Source organism: Euprymna scolopes, chromosome 3 (assembly GCF_053919585.1).
Source record: "Euprymna scolopes isolate OS-2025 chromosome 3, ASM5391958v1, whole genome shotgun sequence".
Classification (NCBI taxonomy): domain Eukaryota; kingdom Metazoa; phylum Mollusca; class Cephalopoda; order Sepiida; family Sepiolidae; genus Euprymna; species Euprymna scolopes.
The window spans coordinates 25,868,525-25,896,260 of NC_136484.1; the positions used below are offsets into that span (position 1 = coordinate 25,868,525).

General features: G+C 33.9%; 1 protein-coding gene across 5 annotated transcripts in view; it reads right to left on the reverse strand.

The window, feature by feature from the left end:
- LOC145254166 (phosphatidylinositol 3,4,5-trisphosphate 3-phosphatase TPTE2-like) overlaps positions 1-27,736 on the reverse strand; it is a 182,844-nt gene that overhangs the window by 62,982 nt on the left and 92,126 nt on the right. For 4 of the 5 annotated variants that reach the window (XM_080113001.1, XM_080113003.1, XM_080113002.1 and 1 more), the window contains exons 2-3: positions 6,951-7,226; positions 395-598 (exon numbers count right to left, since the gene is read on the reverse strand). In XM_080113001.1, coding sequence (XP_079969127.1) covers positions 395-598; positions 6,951-7,226 — 480 coding nt within the window. Of the gene's footprint in view, positions 1-394; positions 599-6,950; positions 7,227-12,558; positions 12,656-27,736 lie in introns of those variants that run through there. The other variant, XM_080113004.1, reaches the window with a different exon arrangement.

Genomic DNA, 27,736 nt, shown 5'->3' on the forward strand with positions numbered 1-27,736 from the left:
AATCGATTTGTCGACTCCATCTTAACATGCACAAATTTTTTTTTTTTTTTTAGAGGTGGGGGGGGGGGGTCATTTTTATTTATGGCAGCCACATTACTCCCTCCCCCCAAAAACTAAATTATAAACAAAAGCAAAAATAGAGGGAGATTTATTTTGATTATATTTTTTATATTTCGACAAAAATTTTTACTGGACATAAAGAATACAATTTTCAAGACCTTTCAAGACATTTTCCTTAGTTTCAAGGATTTTTGCAACGTAATAATAGAAATAAGACCTTTTCAAAGCAAAAGTCAAAATTCAAGGACTTTTCAAGACTGCGAACCATGTACAGGATGATTTTCTTTTTTAGCCCTCAAATAAAAGTTAAATGCATTGAATAATAAATACAAACCCTTTATAAAATATCCGGAGTCCAACCTCCAGCATGAAATATGTGATGATGATGTGTGAGGTGATTTCCAGGCCACTGTCTGCATCACAATCAAAGATGGCTAAGTCAACAATAACGAGGATGAAGTCTGTTAAGATGAGGAGCACGGTCATGATACGAAAAATTAGATGCTCTACAATGCGCTTCACCATCAACTGGACGGCTCTGCAATAAAAAAAAAAAAATGATGAAATAAAAAAGCATTTAAATCAGAATAAGCAGTCTATCAAGGTAATGCAATTAGTGATGGGACGATTCCAATATTTTCCAAATTCTGATTCTTTGTAAATCTCTAAATATTTAACTATAGAATCGCTATTTTTACCCTCGATTACCGTAAAAACACGTTAAATGTGCAGATATTTTTTTTAATGTAAAAATACACTTGTGGGTGATGATCTAGAAATTTTAGTGTTTCTAGTAGCTTAAAACCAATAAATATTTATTATTTTATTACTACTACCAGCAGTGGAAGATTTTTTTTTTTTAAACAAAATTAAATAACAAACGATAATTAAAAGAATCATTTTTGGTATTGAAAAATAGGCACACATTTTTCTGATTCCAATACTCCCAAAAGTCCTGATTTTACTGGTTCCCCATTCCAATTCTGATTAATCGTCCCAACACTAATAACAATAAAAATTAATGGTGCTTGCCACCACCAACCCTACACAGCAGAGATCCCTAGGTGTAAAAAAGACTTCTACTCCAATAGTTTCTTCCCCAGAACTGCTAAACTTTGGAACTTGCTTCCGGGATTCTGCTTTCCCAACTGTACTGACATGCAGAAGTTCAAGTGTAATGTAAACAGACATCTTGCAGCTCGATTCCATACATAGCATTCCTGCAACAATAGTAGCCCTCCTACATCAAAGTGGTGATGTGCTCTTGTTTGGGGTAAAAATGGAATTAAAAAAAAAAAACTGTTCTACATCTACTAACTCAAGAACTCTCAAACGTTCTTTCAATGTAACCAAACTATCAGTCTCTTGTTCTGCACACATCTCTTTACACTGTCTGAATTGCATCCTTTAGATCTCACATTCCATATCGTTATTTTCATGGCAAGTGCTCGTCTGAGCTCCAATCTATAGTCACCCCTGGCCTGACTTTCACGAAAAACGCTCGTCTATTGTGAACCACTATCAATAATTTCCCCCACTCTTTATCCGTGTCTAAACCTAAACATAGATTCCATGAGCAAAGCTTCTTTCTTAGAACTGCGGAACTCTGTTCTGTTTTCCTGCTTTCCAACTGACTGCAATATGGGTGTCTTCAAGTCCAATGTAAACAAGTTCTTGATAATGAGCCCTCCCCTTAAGTAATCCAATTTACCAAATTTCCACTACTAACAATTACTACAAAATTTTCCTATTAACTATTGTACACCCATTAACCCTTATCCTTGAGTAGCCTCCAGGCCTTGATAATTAGTGACTCCTTTGTAAAAGAAAAAAAAAACAATGTCTTTTGATAAAGAGGGGAAAATAGCTGTTTTCTTAGTTGGAATGTATCTATCGAACACTTATTAGCTCGAGTTTTTGTACTTTTATTTTTCACTTCGTAACATCAAGTGCATTCGTGCCTTGTTCCATGAAAAAAAAATTAATCTCTTTTTGAAAACAGGAGATCTAAGCCTGCCTTTAAGACAAAAAAAAAAAGTAAAAACTAGCATATAAAAATAAAGTAAAACTATGTTAATAATAATCTAATATGTAAACAGCTATATGTCTGTTTGTTTGTCTGTCTGTCTCCATATTTTCAAACTCTATCTCCTCGAAAGATAAAAGTCGCAGAGCGGCGCTAGGGGCCTCAAATGATTGGATTTTTTATGGGCTGTTCTTTTATGGGTCTTTAGCTAGATAAAATAGTTTTTAAGGGATCAAAAATGGGTCAAAATTAAAAAAATCATTAAACATTTTGTACATTCATCTTAGTTCACTTTTAATTTTTAATCAGTTTATATGCATATCACGTTGGTACAGTGGTAACGTCACCAGCTTTGAATGCTACAGTTTTGCTTTCGGTTTCGATTCTAGCTGATGGCATACAAATACTGTTTTTTTTTGTTTTTTTTTTAAACTTTTAAAATCACGATTCTAGAATAATATATACAAAATCTGGAAAAATGAAAATATCATATTTAAGCATATTTTACGACCAGGCAAAGTCCCCCCCCCCCGGCTAGTTCTTCAATTAAAACAGGAATAAAAATCTTCAGTTTACATTTGGTTAGTAATTACAAATCAAGGTCGACTAAAAACAATATAAAAAAGAATTAAATAAAAATAATTAAAGAAATTAATATGGGAAGGGAGTGAGGCTGCTGGAGTTGAACGTTTGAGATGGTCAGTTTTTGTGATTCTTGGAAACAAAGGACTTGTTAATATCCGGTTGAACTAGTATTTTTAGTTGGTATAAAAGATATAATTCTGCAAGTCTGTCATTCAATCCCAGAAAACGAATACAACTTGTAACCCCCCACCCCCCCGCCAATGATAACCATATGTTATTTGTTTATACATTGAAATTGTCGTTTTGTTTGAGATGGGAATTTTTTGCTGCATTTTTTCACTTGGATCAGCACGAGTGGGGGGATCACAGCCTGTGCAGTGAACGCACATATACATCTTTACAATATTGTCAGAATCAGTCAGAGATGAAAAGATTCCAGGAAATGTTAGAGAGAAACTGTCAGAGGCGGTCCTTTCAAGGATGAGGCAGATGCAGTTGGCTTTTCTGAGAGCTGAGCTGATGAGCATCTACCGACCAGGTTGAACCCTTGAAGTTCTTCGCTGAAAGACTGTGTTAATGGGACTTATGTATTTTGATTTGATTAGGTAAAACTCTCATTCTGCAGTCTGTCGTTCAACCTAGATAAACGACTTAAAGTCTCAAAAAAAAAAATAAATAAATAATAATAAATAAAGATTTATTATTTGTTTGTTATATAAAAAGAAACTTTGTATGTTTGTGTTAAATTTCATAAAAATCGGCCCAGCCGTTTTCGAGACCATAGGGGACAAACTCACACACATATACAAAGTTCCATTTATATGATGATAGTAGAGATAACTTTAAAAAAAAAAAAAATACGAAATCCATAAAAAAAAAAAAAAAAATAAGCGATGTTGATGCCGATCATAGCAAGAGCATCCATTTTTGTGTTTGACTTTCAAGAAAATATCTTTTGTTTTTCACTTCAATTCATCACGGTTTCGTAGAATGAGAGAAAACAGGAAATTCTGCAAATATACATGACCACAATGGAAAAGAAGTAGCTATTTATTTCAGAAGTGCTTAAAATGTAAACTTGTCATTAGTCAAACATTTAGTTTCATAGTATAAAACACTTATTCAGTACAATAGGTTAATTTGATAAGAATAATAAGGATTATGTCCAAAAGTGAATGGGGATGTTATCATAAACATCCTGGTTGTTTTGTTTTTTTTTGCTTTTTTTTATCGCAAGTTCAGAGGTTACAAGAGTGGAATAAATCCATATTCGGGTTGTGTGTTCAGACAAAAAAAAAAATACAATTAAAAAAATAATCTATATAAATAAAACAGTAAATGTATGCGTGTATGTCTGTAAATATTTAACCGATGAACTCAAACTGCTGTTCACATAACACTGAAATTAACAGGAATAGTAATCATACACCAAGGATGGTTTATAACGAGTAAAATCTTTGTTTGGATGGATGAATAACGCATACAGAAATATGTCGGCAAGTTGAAATACAAAATGTTTATTTCGACTTGCCTGCATATTTCTATTGCTTTTGTGCATGTGCAAATTCATTCATAGGTTGAAGTGGTTTATTTTAAAATCTTTTTTTATCTGTTGATAGCCCAAATGGTAGGGAACACGGCTGGAGTGCTAAATGTTTTGGTTTCGATTCTAGCTGATGATACTCAAGTCTTTTTTTTTTACTTTTGAAATCAGTACTATATATATATATATATATATATATATATATAACAAACAGAGAGAACCTGGGAACCCATTACGATGCACCAGGAGGAAACTTCACACATCTCCTTGCCGTAACTTAGTCCACAATATATTGTAGTTTACACTGCACTGTAGAGAACTTACTGCTGATTTTATCAAATTATTTTTATATATAAGGGTTTGAATTAAAGTTTAATATACAAAAGTCAAGTATCATGGTTCAATCGTGCTCTAAACACAAACATTCATGTTCAATGCGCCCCTGTCATATCAAAGAACCTACTGTTGATTTTATATGTCTGGCCTTTTTGCTTGTGCGGTGATAATGGCTTGAATTAAAGTTTAAAATGAAAAAGTCAAGTATCATAGTTTAATTGTGCTTTAATCAGAAACATTAATTTTGAACACGCCCCTGTCATATCAAAGAACTTATTGTTGAGTTTATATTTCTGGCCTTTCTGCTTGTGTGTTGATAAAACTTCTCAAATGCACTTATGATGTTAGACTGTATAAGCTATTAACTCTGGTCAAAATCGCCTGTTCCTTCTTTTATTGGACTTTTTCAGTTACTGATTATTGATACTTATTGAAACATTCTGACGAAAAACTTATCTAAGAACACCACCAGATACATAAAGTACATTTGTGTGAAATTTTATGAAAATAGGCAGCCGTTTCAGAGTCCGTAGGGAATAAAATCAAACACACAAAGTTCCTTTTATGTAACAATAGAGATATTCAATAGAGAATTGGCTCTGTAATAAGAAATACAAAATTTGTATAAATTCAAATACATTTAAGCATATCATCGGGAAAGCCCCCCCTCCTCTGCCCTCGTTAGTTTAAAATGAAATTCAAATAAATTACAATTGAAATTAATCAAAAATACTTGCAATCTGATATTTTTGACATGCAATATTTACACATTTAAGACTGTTATCCTCATCTTGGCTGTTATTATATGGACAATATTTCGGCCATTGTGCTCTCTGGCCTTCTTCAGTAAACTTGTGGGATTTTTGGATTTAATTCTAGAGAAATGTATTGGTTGATAAACGTTCTCAAGTTAATTCTACAGGCAAAATGGTGTGAATAGCCACAATAGAAGAACAAATATATCTCATTTTAGAAATGCTGTCAAATATCAATCTTTTCTCTTTATCTTCTTCTAATATATAAAATAAAGTCGGTTGGTCTCTCAAATATTTGTGGATAAATAGTTTTCTTTTCTTACAAAATCGATATTGATTTTACCAGTTTTTTTTTCTTTACCAGAATATTCGTCCATGTTCTTAACCATAACAAAATGTATTTGGATTTTAATTTCTTTCAAAAATGATTCATTCACTCAGATTTTTGAAATAGCCACTATCTTAAAAAAAAAATCATTTTTTTCGATAATAACCTGGATAGCAGCAGCTGACCTGTGACTAGAAAAAAGAAAGTTTTGATATCCTTTTCACTTCCTCTTCTTTTTTCTTTCTTGTGTGTGTGTGAGTGAGTGAGTGAGTGAGTGAGAGAGAGAGAGGAAAGCTTTTTTATCTTTTGGTTAAATAGTATAACCATATTGTACTTGCTCTGTGCGTGCTGTTAAAGAGGTTTTGAGTTCAAACCTCAACCAGGGCATAGTTATTTTTTACTTTTGTTTTGTCCCCAAATAAATTTACACATTTCAAATTACAAAATTAAAATAGATTGTTTTGTTTTACTTTTTTCTTTAATCTACAAATTCACAGAAATTCAGACTCTGGACAATGTCAGGTAATCCGGCTAGTTTATAATAAAAAGTGTTCTTTTCTGTGTTTGTTTAATTGCCCCTCTCCTCATTTAATTAAAAAATTCATCACTTATTTTTACGGTAGACAATCTCATTTCCTAAGTAAACAATTTGTGTTGCCTTAAAAAACATAAACATAGAAAATCTCCTTCAGCTTTGCATGGACAGATATTCTTTAAACAAGTTAATATGAGAGAAGGAGAAAGAAGCAACCTTAGTAGAAGTTAGTGTCCCAAATGATGCTGGATTAAACAGAGCTGAGAGGGAAAAGATAACGAAATACCAAGGTCTTCTGTATCATATGAAAAGAAACTGGAATCTTAGGAAGATCTCCATCATTCCAATAATTATACGAGCAACTGGGCTCATGAAAAAGAATTTCAAAAACTATCTCGCAAATATATTCAGTCAACCAAGTGCAAGAGGAATACAAACAATTGTACTTAAAAGGACGGGTAGAATCTTAAAAAAGATCTCTCGGTTGGAATGTATGAGATAGCATGTGAATGTTTAGCATTCAGTAGGATGCCTTATACCCAACTAGAACAAAATAATTAAAAAAATAAAAATAAATAAAGTATGCCGCATCATTTGGCTTCTATGAACATATCATTTTCAGTTTAGTGATGATTTCAAACACCATTAACAGCAAGTTTAGTTTACGACAGATTGCAAACAGTGCTTGCTCCCTCCCCCGCCCGCTCCGGTCTTGAAACATTCTCTTATTTTATTTTTAATCATTCTACAACAAAATCAACTCACAACAGTAAAATACTCACTCATATCTATTTTTTGGCGAGTACCGATCCCCAGCAGGATCGTCGATATATGCCCGAAACGTTCCTTCAAGGTTAGTCTGAATCGTCTGATGATCAGTTCCATTGCCATTGGTGAAGTTGACTTGCAGTGAAGGATTCACGCTGATTTGAGTGTCTTCAATTCGGGTAGCTGTACTTTGCTTTGTGTCGTTGTCGTTTTTACCTTCTGACACATTTTCATCTTTGAATTGTTCATATTTTGACATACTACTGCTCTCAATGCAGGAATCTGTCAACCTGGAAGAAATAAAAGAGGGAGGGTTTGAGGTAATTACAATAAAAAACAAAATAAAGATGAAAACATAAGAAGCGAGAACGTAAATCAGTCATAAGACTGTATACCTCCACTAAATATCGTAAGGATGAGCCGTACTTCTTTATATTCTACTATGTATTCTCAAAGGTCCTTCCTTGCCAAACTTTCACAAAGAATACTCGACTAACTACAGCCGCTATATATGATTTCCCCCACTCTCCATCTGTGCCTAAATCTAAACGCAGATTCCATGAACAAAGCTTCTTTCTCAGAACTGCCTGATTTTTGAACACTGTTCCGCTGGCATGCTTCCCACTTGATTACAACATGGTAGCCTTCAAATCTAATGCAAACAAGCTCCTGTTAAGCCATCCTCATAAATAATCAAATTCTACCCAATTTACACCTTACATTCATTAACCCTTATCCTTGAGTGGCCCTCAGGCCTTGATAAATGGTGACTCCCAAATAAAAGAAAAGAAGTTATGTCATAATCAATATTGATAACTCTAAAACTATTTAACGGATCATGCTGAAATTTTGCATGATGGTTACTGTTACTAGAGAGCACTGGATCCATGCATCAAATTTGGAAAAGATCAGAAGTTAAAATTCCTTCAAAAATTTGACCTTGAACAAACTTTACAAGGCTAAGCTGAAGGTGATATAAGATGAAGAACTTCATTAGCAACAATATTGGCCCAATAGGGAATTTTTATGATGAACAGGACTGAAGATATCATAAAGTGTGTGAGTCTCACCTTTTTCTTAACCTTGACATCTCACAATTAAATCAGCTCTAATCTAGATGATGATTGATATTTTGATCGTTTGATGGCAATTGGTCAAGTGATATAGATGCTAGGCTGTACACAAACAGTTATAAACTCGACTTAAAACAATCTCCTTGATAGAGGTAAAAACTTGTTGGAAGATAGGAGGTAAAAAGTCTATTGAAGAGACAGTGTATGAATATTGCCAGACTTTTTGTGGAACTCATATTTTATTTAACTATGGGTATCAATTTCCCTCTAAAATTTTGCTTTTGGTTATTGGCATGGACTAGGGAACATAAAGCCCTTATCTAACAGGAGCTTATATTATTATGTGCTTCCTCACTAATGTTTAAACTGCAACTGAAATCTAACTTTGAAATCCTTTCTATGTCACATGATTAAATTAATCCTGGAGGTCATACCTTGTCAATTATACTTAAGTAACCATGCACATTTGGTAAATCATATCTACACTTCATTTCAAAAGTATAGTACTGCTAAGTAATATGTAACAAATTGTCACTCAAATAATATGCATGCAATGTATTAAATGAAAAAAGGATAATCGTTAAAGGTTCCACTAAAAGCAAAATACAAATAAAAAGAAAATTCTGTGTAAGCATTAAAAATGGTTTTATACTGTTATTGTTGCTAAATATTAAATAAGGAATAAGATCGAGTTAAAATACAGTTAGTATTACGCATGCAAATTTAAAAAACCACACTTGAAATGTGTAAACAATATGTAAATAAGTGAAATCAAAACAAGATAATTGAATTTGACCTGATGTCGTGTACAGAGTTCTTTCTCGCATTCTACTCTCAATGGAACCTTTTTATAACGAAGGCCACGGTATTACACAATTTAAATTTTACAAACGCTAATTTTTCTCTACTCTATATTTATTTTTATGATGGGTGTTCCGCTAAGTTTCCAGTTTTGGTCACCTTACCATCTCTCTAAGATATTCACAGAAAAAATTTGTCTAGCTGTTACCACTGAAAATAGCATTCCAGCCTTCCGCTGTATACCTAAAACCAAATAGAACTTCCATGGATAGTTTCTTTCCAAGAAATTCCTATCTCGAGAACACATTATCACAAGACTATTACCCTTCTGACTACAGCATAGACATCTTCAAGTCCAATGTCAATAAATACTTGCTGAGTTGTCTTCACCAATAATCAAATTCTGCCTAATATAGTTGTGGCACCTTTCACAGGACTTCTTTAATTTTACCTAATTTTGGATTTCCATGCTCTGACTTGCATTGGTTGAAGTATCAGCCCATGATTTTTTTTTTTTTTTTTTTTTTTACACAGGAGTCACCACTTGTCAAGGCCCAAGGCCACTCGAAAATAAGGGTTAATGAGTGTACAGTAATCACTAAGACAATAGCGTATTAATAGTTAGTGGTGGAAATCAGGAAGAAATGGATTATTTATTTTTGTTTAGATTGAACTTGCAGATGGCCATATTCTAGTCAGCTAGAAAGCAGGCAAACGGAACAGAGTTCCACAGGCGGGCAGTTCTAAGAAAGAAGCTCTGTTCATAGAATTTGCATTTAGATTTAGGCACAGATAGAGTGTGGAGGGAATTGTTGATGGTTGTTGTAGCTAAACAAGTGTTTTTGTGAAAGTTTGGCATGAGGGAGACCACAGATTGAAGCTTAGATGAGCACTTGCCATGAAAATAATAATAGAGTAGAAACAGGCTTGCAATATTTCTTCTGTGGAAAAGAGTTTGCAGGGAAGGTTTCAAATCCGGTTTTGAACTTTGTCAAGGCAGGATAGGGTGCTCAGAGCAGCTCCTCCCCAGATGTAGCAACAATACTCTATTTTGGGATGTATCTAGCTCTTACACAGGTAGAGGATTGCGCCAAGAGTTAGAAACCTTCTGGAATGGTAAAATGATGCAATTATTTTTCCGACGACCTTGGCAACAGATTTGATGTAAATCTTCCATTTCAGGTCAGGAGTGAAGGTCAGATTTAGAAGTTTGCCAAAACAGGGAGCCTCTTATAGCCAAGAACCATATATATCAATTGAGCCCAAGTGTGGATCAGAGTGTTTATAGTGAAAAGATAAAAGCTTAGTTTTAGGTGTGTTAATAATAACCAGCCACTTTTTACCCCATTGCACCACATGCTCAAAATCTGAGGAGAGAGACTCAGAGAGATCTTGATCGTTGTTGGTCTTTTCAATATTGCTATAGATCATAGTGTCATCTGCGTATATGTCGACGAATGAACTCAGAATGTGATTTGCGAGATCATTGAAGATAAGGAAGAGAGTTGGGTTCAGGATGGATCCTTGAGGTACGCAAGCATTGATAGGTTGGCATAATGGTTAGAGTTGTTGCTACTGAGTCAGTAAATAGGAGTTCAATTCTCATACCAAAAACTCAAAATAGATAGTTGATGTTTCTTTGTTAAATACTCAGCATTGTAAAGTAAGGATTGAGACTAATTGTAACAATCCAAGGAAAAGAGTGACGTCCTCCCCTACATTCCAGTGTAGTCACCAATAACAAAGGAGCCCTTAACTACGGTTTATTTCATTAAAGAAGCTTTGGCCAAGTTCAACAAACGTTCCACCTTCAAAGTGAATCTTCTTTTATATCATATTTCTCTAGGTTTGTGTCCATTCCAATTTTTCTTGGAAACTAGTAGGCCGATCTGACTGCAATTTTGTATGGACCTTTGTTATAAGGTGCAGCAAACGAAGTATTATTGTATCCATTTGATGCTCAGTAAGGGATTAATAAGGATTAGTATTTAATGCAAAAATGAGCACAAATTTAACCATATTCAACCTTCAATTTAGCATAAAGCATTCATTTTAAGTAAACTATTTTAGCCTATTAAAAATGAGCAAAGTTTAGTTTATTAATATAACGTTTAAAACGTTGGTGGTTAATATAACGTTTAAAACGTTGGTGGTGTTTGACAGCATTAGTTTAGGTAACAACCGATGTATTCTCCTGGGTGTATGCATTGTATAGCATCCATTAAGTGATTGACTGATTCCCTTTCCTTTTTTGGTAAGTGAGATGCATATCTCACTTACCAAAAAAAGGGAAGGGTGTCCAGTCAATCACCTGATACAAGGAACAGTCAGAGAAAGAGAGAGCAAAAGAGAGAGTGAAGAGTGAAAGAGGAAAAGAGAGAGAGGAAGAGAGAGCAGGAGAGAGAGGAAGAGAGAGCAGGAGAGAGAGAGAGGGGAAGAGAGAGAGGAAGAGAGAGAAGGAAGAAGAGAAAGGAAGAGAGAGAAGGAAGAAGAGAGAGCAAAAGAGAGAAGGAAGAAGAGAGAGCAAAAGAGAGAAGGAAGAAGAGAGAGCAAAAGAGAGAAGGAAGAAGAGAGAGCAAAAGAGAGAAGGAAGAAGAGAGAGCAAAAGAGAGAAGGAAGAAGAGAGAGCAAGAGAGAGAAGGAAGAAGAGAGAGCAAGAGAGAGAAGGAAGAAGAGAGCAAGAGAGAGAAGGAAGAAGAGAGAGCAAGAGAGAGAGAGGGAAGAAGAGAAAGCAAGAGAGAGAGAGGGAAGAGAGTAAGAGAGAGAGAGGGAAGAAGAGAGAGAGAGAAGAAGAGAGAGCCAGAGAGGGTAGAGAGGAAGAGAGCCAAAGAGAGAGGAAAAGAGATCCAGAGAAAGAGATAGAGCAAAAGAGAGAGAGGAAGAGAGCGCAAAAGAGAGAACCAGGGAGAGAGAGAGGGGGGAAGAGAACTAGAGAGAGAGAGGAAGAGAGAGAGGAAGAGAGAGCAAGAGAGAGAGAGGGGGGAGAGCGAACCAGAGGGTGAGAGAGAAAAAAAGAGATCCTGGGAGAGAGAGAGAGAGAGAGAGAGAGAGAGAGAGAGAGAGAGAGAGAGAGGGAGAGGAAGAGAGAGCAAAAGAGAGAGAGACAGACAGACAGAAAGGAAGAGAGAGCGAGAAAGAGGGAAGAAAGAGAGAGCGAGAAAGAGGGAAGAAAGAGAGAGTGAGGAAGAGAGGAGGAGATCGAGAGCGCAAAATGGAAAACAAAAACAAAAAAGACTCGTAAATAAGAGTGCATGTATTTATAGCAAATCTGCTTCCTAAGAATATTTTCTTTCAACAAGCAATTACCATGGGAATATCGTTAGAATTTGAAGACGATTTGTAGATGACAATGAAAGATAGACATCTGATGGAATGCTCGTAAAGTCCTCAAACGATTTAGCGAACAAACAACTTATTTATGTCTACGTGACGAACGTTGTCAACAGAGAGGAAAACAGACGAGCAAAATTGAGAATTGGATGCGCAGGAAAAGCAGACACAAAAGAAAAGAGGAAAAGCTTGCTTAACAATGAAGAGACGGAAAAAAAAAAAAAAAAAAGATTCAGGATAAAAAAATAATTTTTAAAAAATATACCAACATAGAGGTTTTTGCATTATAACTATGTACACAACATCCACATCCTACCAATCCTTCTTTTCTTTTTTCCGATTGAGCAAAGAGGATTATTATTAGCAGAGAAAAAAAAATACTTGTGTCTATTTTGGATAAATGTGAAGATCAACTTACAGTTCTTCATAAATTTGATCTTGTTGAATAAGATAATAGAAAGAAGTGTAAGTGAGTTTCCGTCTCGATCTCAGCAATTCTATGAGCTTTCAAACGTGGAGCAATTTTCAGCAGATCAAATGAGGATAATGAGATGAAAGAGGCGAGTTATGCAATAAAGACTAACAAGAGCTCACCCACCCACCTCCTCAACCCGTCACCTCTCGATCTTCCACATAAATGTAGGAAAATACATGCAAAAAACGAATAAAAAAGAATTGGTATTATTTGGATTCTTCGGATTACTGTTCTCATCTTGAACGCCATTTTCACGTTTCAGTCGCTGTAACCTCCGGCCTTCTTCAGATCTATCTTGTTGAACTTGTAAATGTTTCTGTCGAGCTTGGGAATCGAATAGAACCCTTTATTTATTTCACAGGAGTAGCATACTCTTGTTCCATCAGCCATGACTTGATAGAGGTCCTTATTAATTCACAATTGTATTTTTTGGTCGCCCACACTGAAGATTGAACCTCCAACCTTCAGGAGAATATCACTTTTACAATTGATTTTCAAAGTACTCTAACCCGACTGCACCACAGGTCCTTTTGGACAGTTTTAGTACAAATTTTAAGAGCCTTAATTTTATTTCAAGTTGTAAATATCACTATTTATTACTAATTATTATTGTTATATATATTTGACCGGCGTTGCCCGGGGTGTTTGGAGGTGTGTGTTGAGCAAAAAAAGTGGTAGTAGTCAGGCAGGTTCAAACCCGTACCGTGAAGGAGGAAAAGAAGTGAAAAAAAAAAAAACGTGACGTCTTTGCTGTTGTGCCTATCGCCAAACCAGAAGTGACAAATGTTTAATCTAAGGCTAGTCGAAAAGAGGGGATGATTTTCGAAAATATCGGTGAAAAAAACGACTTCCTCCCTGCAGAAAAGTGCCCAGTTGAGGGTGAAGGAATTAATGGTTTTTAGCCAAATTTTTCGATATTTGTCGTCTGAAGGGTCAAGATTTAAAACAATATCAATCTCGTGAAAATCCATCACCTCTGTCGAAAGTTTTAGGCAGACATACAAACATACATATATACATTTAAACAGACAGGTGAGATTTATATTACAAATTACTAGCGGGGGTACCCAGCGTTGCCCGGGTGTTTGGAGGTGTGTGTTGGTGGGGGTGGGGGTAGATTAAAACAACCCTGTTAAAAAAAAACATTGGCCGGTTGTTTGGAGGTGTAAAAGAAAAAAAAATAGTTTTAATATAAAGGTAGGCTTGAACCCCGAATGTTTGACGCGGAGGTGGAAAGGAAATGGAAAAAAAACCCTGCAACCTAACCATCTCGACCACGGGAACATATGAATTGATAAGTGTGTTAAGTTGACGTTTATAAACCGAAATTAGCAGGTGCGACAATGCCAAGTTGCGGAAGCCAGTTTGTTTTCCCCGTTACGCGGTGATCAAACAATAAAAAAAAAACACAAAAAAACTAACGTAAGGCAAACGAACGATGAAAACAGAAAAACGAACACGTGAAAAATGGCTTAAATAAGCCTGTTTCGATATTAAAATTTTAAAAATCGGTGGGTACCCGGGTGTTTTTGGGTGTCGCTAAGAATAAGCGAAGTAAAAAAAAAAAAAAAAAAAGCAGAAAAACGAACGTTACGTGAAAAATGGCTTAAATAACACTGGTTAAATATTTAAATTTAAAATATCGAAAAAAAGAAAAAAAAAAAATCTCACACCACGATTCGAACCTAAAACCAAGGCCTTAACCAACTGAGCTAACACAACGTACATGAAATTTGTTCGGTTTTTACACTATTTAAAGAAAATCAGGTCACAACGTCATCTGACGCATGCGTAGAATCGGTCATTGTCACGAGAGGACCGTTTTTATTGACCCCCCCCTGTCGAAAATTGTCGATTTCGGGGTGAAAAAGTTAACGTTTTTAGCCAATTTTTCGATATCTTTCTAGCAAAGGATGGAGCTTCGATGTGATACCGAGTTTGTGAATTTTCGTCGCGTCTGTCAAAAGTTTTTAGCAGACATCCAAACATACACACATACATTTTCGCTTTTATATATATAGATTCTTATTATTTACTTATTGCTGTATATATAATATATTATTTACAATTAACGATTCCCATATCGTGTTAAATTCTATACTAGGTCTACTTAGTAACTGATTGTCGTCCAGCATATGTGCAGCCTTATTTGTATCACTCTTCTTATCTTGGTTATTTTCGCAACGTTTTCACCAATGTAACCTTTTACCTTCGAGATCGTTTTGAACTCTGGAAACCTATACAGAACTTCGAACTGAACCCATTATTTAATCCACAGAGGCAGATTGTTACATTTTGTCAGCCATGACCAGATGTGATTCTTAGTTATTGCCACCTATAGTAAGAATTATTGCCACCTATAGTAACATTATTTACTTCTACTTGTAACTGGTGTTGGGACAGTACTGTTGTATGAATAAACACACAAAATAAATAAATCCAGGTCGGCATTTTTCTCTTTTTTAACATAAGCATTTATTACCGTTACTCTCCCATCTCGACACCACTTAAAAGTCATTCACCATCGTCCATCTAGCTTGGAACGCATTTCTCCTTCCTCCGATCGCATGCCAGTCCATTCTCATCCTTGGCTTTACACATCCATTTCCTTTGATGCGCAATTGGCTTCTCTGACCACGTGATCAGTTTTTTCTCCATTTTTTTTCTTTTTCTTCTCCTGCACACTTCCTAATTTGCATATGCGTGTTTTTCGGCTACTGCTGCTGTAATCTCTTCAGAAGCCAGTCATCCTTCGCTGCTGCTGATATTTTCCACACGGGCTGTTATGCACTCTGCTACAGGGACGATTAATCAAGATCGAAACTGGGAATAAAAAAAAAAAAATTGGAACACTTTGGATTATTGGAATCGGTTTTGGAATCAGAATAATTTGTGCCTATTTTCCGATGCAAAAACGATTCTTTCAGTTGTTTGTGCTCGTTTTTACTTGTTTAAAACTTAATTTTCCACAGCTCGTATTAATGATTAAATGATAAATATTTATTGATTTTGAACTTCCAGTAACATCAAGATCGTCCTCACAAATGTATTTTTATATTAGTGAAAATATATGCACATATTACATGGGGTTTTGCAGTAATACAACCCCCCACCCCAATATCTATATTTAAAATTTTATAAAGAATTGGCAACTGTATCGGAATCAGAAAAAATTTTGGAATTGTCCCATCACTACTTGTAACGAAAACACATAAGAGAAATGAATAAAAAAGATTGCCTTATTTGTATCATTCGGATCACACTTCTCATCTTGTTATTTTCACATTTTGGATGATGTAACCATCGACCTTCTTCAGATGATTTGTTGTTTTATTTTACAGAATTTCAACTCTTTTCGGATTATTTAATGCCGAATCTGGTAATTCTGGAGAAAGGGTTTAATTGCTTCATGTTCTGTATATATATTCATCGTGTTTTGTTTGGTTGTTTTGTAGAGGAAAATTGTTTTTGTTTCTGGCTTTGCAGAACATGATTAAGTTTTGCAAAGGGAAAGGAAAGAAAAACAATAACATCAATTTTTGGTGCATTTTAGGTAAGGAATCCAGTATCTTCAGAAAGCCTGATCTTGGAGCACGAGATTCTTCAGAACTCTGGAATCCTATTCAGAATTTCAAACTGGACGCATTATTTAATACACAGGGGCAGATTGTTCTTATTCCATCAGCCATGACCAGGTAAAAATGTTAATTATGTTAGTTTTAGTTATTACCCATAATAAGAATTGCACCTTTGGCTTACTTTTACTTGTAACTGCTATCGCCCTGATCGGATTGAACCAGCTTTTCCCCAAGAAAGTGCAGCATCTCTGACCATCACCAATCACTTTCATTGATTCTGGACGATATCACACAATATGATTAGTCTTTAATCAAAATTTAATGTTGTGAAAATAGCAATGAAAATGACAATAATAGTCCAAATAAAAGTTTGACACATCCCCCGCTCGACAACTTGCTAAGCCCAACATTATGTGCCATGGATTTGTTCTCCATCTTTTCTCATCATGGTTGCCATCATGTTTCCTTATGAATTGCCAACCGTCGAGAAGAATGTGTGGGTTCACAAGTATACATAAAAAAAGTACAAAACATAAACTCCAACACTTCACATATATATTTGTTGGGTGCGTGTGTGACATGGTCTGGAAAGTTACCCTCTAAATGCTAAAGTCCATATCTGCATCTCCTGTCAAGGTTGTATTCATCTGTTGCAGTCAGTTCATGTCAATCTCCGAAAGCTCTCCCGATCTGGCCCAAGCCATAATCTACTTTCATTATTGTAAAAGTCACTCTGTCGTAAACCAGACAGTCGTCAACTAGACTGTCGTAAAAACGTTTCAAAACACTAGAGTCAACAAACTGCTCCTCCACTGTCGTATACTCATATTCATTCCCCAACTTACCCATAAACCAACTCTAAATATATCTCCATCCATTGTTCGATCATTTCGTTACATGTCATATCTTGGCCCTTGTCAAAATTCAATGTACATCTCTTAGAGAATCTTTTGCAGAAAGAAGCTACCCTGAGCCTTCAGCATGATCTGAATCCGGAGCATGTCTTCACAATGTCTTTCCAGAGACACCTGAAAACCAATTTGACTCTGGCAATCAGTTTGTTCTTTGGCATTGCAAGTGATATTGTTAGTGTCTTTCTCAACTGCACTCTACACATAATAGACCATGGGTTATAGTCTGGTGAGTTGAGAGGAGGCAAATGTTGGGATTAGTGAAGTTGTGAAAATTTACAGATGGACAGTCCTGGGTTTTATCAGAGGTGTAACATGGAACCGAGTTCTGCTATCACACAAATGGCTTTTTTTTTTGCAGCCACCTTCTTTCCACCCACCACTTGACCATTGGAATTGAATCTGAAAATGTATCAAAAGACGATCAAACCGAAGGAAATTTGTGTTTTTATGACACACAGAACTTCATGCCGACCATAGACTAGCCACTTGTTGTTCTTTGTGTGGTGCAATTGATCCTTATCTATGAAAAACCAGAGCATCCTCGGCTTTACTGGGTGTTTCTAAAGTTCCCATTCAATGCTTTCTTCATCATCACACTACAACAATTTCCTCTCTCATCAATACCAACACTGCTTTTACTGAATCTTGCTGCTCTTTTTTTTCTTTTTTTTTTTTCAAATTTCATTGTGTGGACACAGTCAGAACGTCTGCTAGGATTCTTCCTTTAATGTGTAGGAGTCTAAATCGGGAGTTAGCTTCTGTTTTTTTTTTTTTTTTTTTTTTGAGCCAACTTTTCACCTTTGTCTAAATATGATCTGGCCATTTATCAGTCTATCAAAAAGGTTACTCGTATGTCTTCTATGCTTATCACGATATTTCAGCCAAATAAAAGACATTTTACCCGCACAAATGGGTCAAATTAAAAAAAAAAAATTTCTCCATTTTCTCACCCTTCTACACTTTCTTTGCCAACTTTCTGAGCCTCAACAGTAAAAAAAAAAAAAAAAAAAAAAAAAAAAAAAAATCAACCACGTAGACCTTTATTTCTCCAATTTATTTCACTGCTTGATTATTTATATCTGAGTAAAATAAAATCCTAGCATATCAGACACTTTTACTTATTTCTTGAATTTACTATAACTGTTATTAGGTATCACAAGCCAAACTGTTATTTTCATATCTATTTTTAATGTGGACACACAGGTCTTTGAAAAACAAACAATGATATCAAATGTAGACTTCAAACAAATGAAAATCCTTACAAACCAGCCATTGGACAAAATCCGATTACTGTTCAAAAAATGCAAAATTAAAAAATGATACAAAAGCACAAATTTGATTGTGCATACAATATTTATTTCAACAGTTAAAAACCTGAATCTTTTTAATATGATTCATATCAGAATAGAGATTGACTTGGGTTTTACTTTTAATAGTAAATCAATATAAAACAAGTGAAGCATGCATGGTCCTCCGTGAGTGTACAGTGAACGAGGTATATATATATATAAAAAAAAAAAAAAAAAAAAAAAAATCACCACGTTCAGCCCCCCCCCCCCCATTTAAGCCCAAAAGTCCCCAGGGGACGTCAAATCCTGGTAAAAATGAACAAACAGTGCAGTTTTAGGCCTTAACATATGTAAATTTGAGTTCTACACCATGCAAAAAAAGAAATGATTAAGTCCATCATTTGCACCCCATCCCATTTAGCTCCAAAAGTCCCCAAGGCCTTAACATATTTAAATTTGAGTTCAGCCATATGCAAAACTGCTAAATAGACATACACAGAAAATTTGGGACAAATATGGTAAAATAGTCCCCAAAATAGAGTGTTTTTATTAGTTATAAAAGAGACCCTGGGGTACACCCAAGAGTTATCGTGAAGTATAAACAAACAAAATTATATAGAAATCAGTTAGTTACAACTTTTCAGAAAGTTTTATAAAAATCCAAGGCATCAAATTTTTTTAATAAGCACAAAAGTGTCAATTTTAGCCATTTTAACCTGAAAGGCACCCCTAGGGAGGCAACCGGAGTTTTCCCGGAAAATCCGTTCTGTTACTTTTTTACTTATATCATATTTAATGTTTGTGCAAAATTTCAAAAAATTCCAAAACGTAGTTATCGAGAAAAGTGCGGACAGACGAACGCACAAGGGTGAATTTATAGGCCCACCCTTCTTTTGTCGGGGAACAAAAAAAAAAAAAAAAAAAAAAAAAACTAAAAAAAAAAAAAACAAACAAAAATACAATTTGATAGAACATTTGTTTAATATTTCATTCACTGAAGTTTTCAACCTGCATTTTATTTTTGAAAGACAACTTAAAACCCCATATAAAACGCAAAACATAGGTTGAGAAGTGTCCTCACACATGCACACACAGTCTCACTTTTATAGATATATATATTTTTTATAGATTATATATATACATGTATATATATATATATATATATATATATATATATATTTTATAGATTTATAAATTTGATTAGTGAAAAAAATACTTTAATCAGTTATGTGGGAGTCCATAACAACAAAGATGAGACTGAGATTTGTGGAAAATGAAATACGAGTGGGCAAAAATATCAAAGTTGATCATCACAAGTAAATATCAAACAAACGAGGTGATCAATTTTTAAGATTTTCTTTTGCACGGTTTCGGAAACAGAAAGATTGTAGCAAAACTTACTTTGGGTTTTATTCAACAAAGACGTGGACAAAATATTTATTACCAATTTCACAGTGGGAAAAACAGGGTAGATAGAAAAACTCACTTCTAGATTGTGACAACAATATAACAAAGAATTTCACCATTAAGGATATAATGAACATAATTTGAAGCAATTTTGTGAAAAGACAGTAAAGATAAAAGCATTGAAACACATGCGATAAAATACATGACCTAATTTCTATTCATTTGGTCAATTAGCTAATAGAATATATGTCTAATAACAGTTATTAAATTATGTACACATAAATTATACATTTACTTTATATATGCACACATATACGCATATATATATATATATATATATATATATATATATATATATGCGTATATGTGTGCATATATATATGCACACATATACGCATATATATATGCACACATATACGCATATATATATATGCACACATATACGCATATATATATATGCACACATATACGCATATATATATATGCACACATATACACATATATATATGCACACATATACACATATATATATGCACACATATACGCATATATATATATGCACGCATATACGAATATATATATATATGCACACATATACGCATATATATATATGCACACATATACGCATATATATGACAAAAAGTCTATATTCTAAATTCCAAGATGTTGTACATCTTACCATTTCTTTCAGCATATTAAAATGTTCCATTCTTGACAGAAATAAATAAATGGTAAGATAGACAGCATCTTGGAATTTGGAATATCGACTTTATCATTTATTTGTATATGCTCTGTAGTTATATCGAGCTTCATAAATTAAAGGATTGGTATAGATAAAGGGTGAAATATAATACAATAAACCCCCATATATATATATATATATATATATATATATATATATAGAGAGAGAGAGAGAGAGAGAGAGAGAGAGAGAGAGAGAGAGAGAGAGAGAGAGAAAGGAACAAACCGAGTTATGTGTTCATTAACGTTTCATCTTTATTTTGAGACTTCCTCTGCATGGCTGATGCATCAAACACTAGTATTAGATAGGATCCCAAAAAAAGGTCTTCAACTCTTGTCATATCATGGCAATGCTGCATCCCTGTGTTCTTTTTACAAGCACTTTAATGGAATATGCTCCAGTGATCTCATAGCACTGGTGCCCCCCCCCACCTCCGCCCCGCGACATAAATACACCCCCGACTCACCCAACAAGCAACAAAATCCCACCCTTTCACTACAGAAGTTTGCAGATGTCAGAAAGCATTCTACTTTAATAGTTTCTTCGCTCGAATTGCTAATCTTTTGCTAACCTTCCTTACCTGTTTCCTGCTTCCCCGATTGTATTAAGAGGCAAAAATATGAATGTAATGTAGAACAGACATCTTGCTGTTCAACTCCCTACTTAGAGTGTCCCGGTAGGTATGGTTGCTAATTCACAGTAGCCCTTATGCCTAGCTGGCAATATGCCTTGTTTGAGGTTAATTAGACTAAAAAAAGAACATATTTTAACTGCTGACATCGTCACTAACAAACGATGTTCAGGATTTGGTATTCTGAATATCATTGAACTAATATTCTCTGTTTACATAATATCATTTCTGTCGAGTTTGTGTATGGTAAATATAAATATTTCATCGCACATTAACGCAAAACAAAATTGCTGTTGCTATTGGCAGTTATTAACGACCCGTAACCATGACAACTGCTTTGATGCAACCACTCTGGATAATTGCACATGTCTTTATCATTTATATGATGTGAGGAACATCAAAAAGATATTAAAATGATGAAAAGTGTAATTGCATCAATGTATTTCTCAAGTGACATCATCGCATGCAACACTTGTTTAGTTTAATCTCAAATTTGCATTAAATAAATAAAAAATATACATCGCACAAAGAAATCCTTATTCATAGGAAAACTTGTATTTGAAATGACATCTTCCCATCTATACTAAAAAAATATTTAGACAGAATCCCTGGAAAACCAAGCTATAGCAAAATACAATTAGCAGCACTAAAAGGGGCAATCACTAACGTTAAAAGGAAGCAGAATGAAATCAAACATTTATAGTGTCGACGATGAAAGGGAGATAACAACTACTAACTTCAAATCAAATGTTTTATCTATGAATAAATCTAATATTAAAAATATTAAAATATAGATCTTTAGTCAGAAAGAAAAATATACAGAAATCTTTGTATTTCCCATAATTCCAGGTTCTTCAAATGATGCCGTGTTTGGCCTTTAAGGAGTTACTTTCGGCTGGATTTTCATTCTAGAAACATTACTGGAGTTCTTAATAAGTAGCAACTTCACATTTTTGTTAACAAACTGTTGCGGCTTCTAGTGCCATCTTCTTATATAGTTTCTGTGTGGAATTTTCTTGATTATTCTAGATGTTTCAAAAATGTTCCAAATAGAAAATTTTACTGGTCTACTCCAGATTGTTCTGAAAAACATCCTAAATAGAACATTTTAATGTTCTATTCTGTTTTTTATAAAGAAAAAGGAATGCTTAACGATTGTTCTCTTCTACAATGTTATTTGTGCAACATTTTGAATGATGTAACCACCAGCCTTCTTCAGAAATCTGCGGTATGAAGAATACAATTGGGAATTGCTTAAAACTTCTACCCAGCTGATGCAATAAGAGTGTGCTAACCTTGTAGAGTTTGACAAGATATGTCTGAAGAAGTTTTGAGATTAAATCATCCAAATTGTTGTGGGAATAACACTCAAGATGAGAAAAGCAGTCTAAAGAATTCAAGTACAAATTATCAATCATTTAAAAAAATCAGAAACATAACTAAAGCAAAATAAATTTTTAAAATAAAGGAAAAAATGCGTAGGTATAACTTTATGAATTTCTTAAAATCAAACCTGTGATAAGGGATCTACTCTGACAAACTGCATATACAAGGTGCCTTCAATAAGTTTCCAGACTTTTTTTGTATAAGCATTTTTATTGATAACACACACATGAAACTCTGGCCCTCTTTGAAGTAATCTCCTCCGGCTGCAATGCACTTGTTTTACCGTTCCAACAACTTCTGGAAGGGCCTATGGAAGTCCTCTTGTCTGAACATGTCAATGATCCTCATCACAGCCTCTTTCGTTTTCTCAATTGTCTCATAACGACAGCCTATAAGATTTTCCTTGAGCTTAGAGAATAACCAAGAGTCACAGGGAGCAAGGTCTGAACTATAAGGTCAAATAGTCTATGACGAGGATGAAATTGTAGACTGCACCCTCAGGACAAATTTTGTGCAAATCTTTCGCATCTTCAGTTCCTCATGAATAATTGTGTGTACAATTCCCACACTGACATCAAACTGTGCACTTATTGTCTATAGAGACACACGACTGACCTTATTTATGAAATTCTTTATTTGGCCAATCAACTCTGGTGTTCTGACTTCTTTACTCCTCTCACATCTCTCATCATCCCCCACAGACTCCCTGCTTCCTTGAATTTTTTATGCCATTCAAAAACTGATGCTTGAATCATGCAAGATGTTACAAAAACATTCCATGCGTTTCTGTGGCATTTTTTTTCCAAGTTTAAAACAATTTTATTGCATATCGTTCTTCTAAAGTGTCCTCACGTCCAGATTGCATTTTTGAAATTCACCAGCTGTGACAATCAGGCTTTAATAAGGTGTATTCCAATTCCTGCTGTAGCTGTTCATTTGAAACTGAAAGCATAAAATTGGTTAGTCATCTCATAAGATGGATAGCAATAACATACTGAATGTTCAAGAGTCTATGACAATTTTAAATGCTTGTACAAAAATGTCTGGAAACTTATTTAAGCCACCTCATATTTTTTAGATGCCTTGTGGTATCTTTTCAAGGCTTTGTCCATTTAGCAGTCGCACTCAAATTTTCACTAAACTAAATGCACAGATTTCATGGACACATCATATTTTAGTTATGCCCATAAGGATCTCCATCCGTCGGTCTGTCACACTAAAAATTTGAAATAGCAAATTTTGTTTTCATTGCTAAATATGCAAATAGAATTGATGCACCTCAAAAAGTATTCGCTTTTGTTTATAATACGAGTGTCATTCCAAAAGTAAAGCTTTCTATATTTTAACTAAAAACGAAAACATTGAAGAGCTACAAAGGCGAAAGTGGTACCATTAAAGCGAGAGACCTTTTGTGTTTCAGAATTTATTTTTCTACATAGTCACCACCATTTTCAATGCCCTTTTGCCAGCAATAAACGATGTCTGGAGTGCGCTTTGTCACTCACATCTCTGTCACCACTCTGAAATCAACACACTCATCTCCTTACTGTGCTGACATCAACTGCATCAGTTTCATAAACGTTCAACAGGCGCCGATGAATGTTGATTAGTTCAATTTTTTCTGCATGAAGGAATTCAATGATGAATTTTGGCTTCTGACGAATGTCCATGACAGGGGTTACTTTCTTAGAGTCTCACATCTTGTCAATATCTGCAACAAAGAGATGAAACTTTCAGGTCATGAATACATAAGTTCAGTTATCATAATGCAATTTGCAATTTCGTCTGATCCATTCAGGCGGAACAAAAAATAGGAGCCATTACCTTTGGAACATCCCTCATATTTATATATTGGAATTAATTCCCCAAACAGAACAATTTTGTACCACTTTCATGTTCTTTTAAAAGGATTAAAATCAAAATATATCAGGTAATATTGCGCCTAGAATCCTTATTCAAATTTTGATCAAAATCAATTACATGATTTTGATTCTAGAAAATGTCTAAAATATAAGAGTTCTTCAAAAGAAATTGAAATCTTGCTTAATTGGTGTCTATGGATCAAATTTAATGCAAATCTGATATATTTGAATTTTCAAATGAGAAATTATACCCATATTATATGCCCTAGAATCTCTTTAAAATATCAATAAAAGTATCTTCACATAGGGGTTTCACCTCCTTTTTACCCCATTTGCATAAATATAATTCATAATGTGACTCCATACGCTTAGCAGGCGTGTTCCGAAAGTCAGAATGATCGGTTAATTAGTTAAGGAGTGAATTCTGTATTATATATATATGTACAGATCATCATAAAATGATTAGATCACTCTGTCAGACATTAAAAAGCATTTAAAAACAATGCAAATGTTTAAAATTCAACAGCATTCCTCATGGTTAATGGTAGCCGAATGGATTAGGTCCTTGCTAATGAAGGCAGGGATGACTTTTGTCACTGGGTTCGAATCTATCGACTGGTGTTAATCGTGACACCCTACACTGATGATGCCTGAAAGGATGAAACACTAGTGTCTACAGGTATTTAATAATTACAGGAAATAATTTATATATATATATATATATATATATATATATATATATATATATATATATATATATATATATAAAATGTATAAATTTGTGTGTGTGTGTGTGTGTGTGTGTGTGTGTGTGTGTGTGTGTGTGTGTATTATCTCCAACTCTGGATTATAACACTTGAAATGAATATTAATTAATCTTGCATGTCCCATTATAAACCCAGAAACATAAAAATAAAATAAAAAAATAAAAAAATATTAAAACAATTTTAATCAAAGTCATATAATGCGACTTTATCGAAGGAATATATATATATTTTTTTTCATTTTCATCTCTGCTGTCATATTTAAAACTTAGACCAAATAATTTTGGCTGATTTCCAATTAGAACTGAAAAATGTCTGGAAATTTGTAGCCAAAATGTTTGTATGTATAAAAATTTATACAAACTCTTCATATATATCAAAGAATAACAGCATAGTTACATTCCAAGATCCAAATATTTATTTTTCATGCAAAACAGTTCCTCCATCATGTTGGTACATTTTTTATAGATCCGTTTCATTATGCTAGTCTGAAAAAAATGTACCAAAATTTTAACATGTTGGAGAGGCTGCTTTGCATGTCAAAATAAATATTTGGATCATGGAATATAACTATGCTGTTATTCTTTTATATATGCGCTGTTGTTATATTTAACATACATTGAGCTTTTAAACAAAAAGGATTGGTATACACAAAGAGTGTAATATAATTGAAAAACATTTTATCATAACAAAATATATATATATCTATAATATAAAGCTGAATGTTTGTGTGTGTGTGTGTATGTGTCTTGTCACGAATAGCTTCTATATGGTTGACTATTTTAAAAAACTGATTACATATAATGATAGAAGATGTATCGAGACACAGGAATGGGTATGTTTGATCCTGCAGAACGGTGGTTCATTAAAATTGTGGGGTCTGCGTCCACAAAGTATGGAAATAAAAAATTTAAAACTTAAAAAAAAAACATTTACAAGTGTTTTTGATATAGATGTACATAATACTTTGATAAGTATGTTTTAACTTAAATAGGGATGGTATAATAAAATTGTGGGGTCTGCGTTCACGCCTTGCCTCCATAGAATGGAAATAGGCACAAACTTTAATAAAGACTTTTCATATCTATCTGCGTAAGTACACTTTGATAATTATGTTTCAGTTTGAAGAAATATGGTATAATAAAATTATGGGGTGTTCGTTTGCGCCTGACCTCCATAGAATGGAAATATGTCACAAAGTTTAACAAGGTTTTTTAATATAGATCCACAGAATATTGTGATAAGTGTTTCAGTGTGAACAGGTATGGTATAATAAATTATGGGGTTTACCTATTTTATTTTTACTTTCATCATATTTTGCTTTGGTTTTGATACCCCCGAATTCGAAGCTATCTCTTTACAACCCTTCTTTTTCATAACCTATCATACTTTCATAAATCACAGTCCATTTTCTGTAGGCTGTTTTTGAACCCAGTCAATGACAAGTACTTTTGCTAGTATACATATGAGAGAGAGAGAGAGAGAGAGAGAGAGAGGGGGGGGACTTCTGTTTATTTGGGTTTTTTTTATAAAATATTTTGACACTGCTTTGCACTCAACAAGGACCCCCCCAAAAAAAAAAAAAAAAAAAAAAAAAATTTGCAAAACATCTCCACCCTTTCCTCCAGAAACTTTCTCCTACTATATATTTTCTCAGTTGTCATATTTTTATTTTATTTTGTTATTTTTTCTTGGTGTCACTTGGCTATTTAGATCTTTATGTTTTTGCACTTATATTTTTATATTCATTTTTTTTATATCTATTTTATTCCCCTATTTTTGTTCTATATTTATTAACTTTGTATCTCATAAATTTTATCTATTATCACTATATAATCCTTATATTTTTATATCTTTTCATCCCATACTGCTTTGTATCTTTATCCTTTATTCTACCATTTGTTTATCTTATATCTTATTCAACTAAAATCTTCCTATACTGTATCCTTTATAATTTATCCCCTCACATTTATTATCTTACTATTCCTAATAATTTAAATTTCTTTTAAGTACTATTATAATTCCAGATACCCCCTCTAAAATATACCTCATATTTCATGTAAATCCTTTCTATGGCTATAACCCTTTAATACAATTAACGTACCCTATATTCTCCCAGAGAGTCTAATCACACATTTTGTCCACATATATTAAAACCCACTATGACAGATATGTCATATACTTACTTGCATTATAGAATAAAAACTATATTCCTCCTATATCACAAAGATCAATTTAGCTCCCCCAAACAGTCTCAATATTTTATTTCGCCCCTAATGTAACTGTTGCTAGACGTTGCATCCCTATTATGTTACTTAGCATCTTCTCTCCTCTTCTGATGAGAAGCATTAGGCTTCGAAATACCATGGTATAAAGAGCTCTCACTTACCCTACACCCCAATTGAATTATACCCTTATTGAATAAATGAATAGATCTATATACATTACTATATAGTTTTATATCACCATTTTCTTTTTTTATTGATTTATATATATTTTTAAAAACTTACAATTTTTTTTTTTTACATGGAAGTCACCACTTATCAAG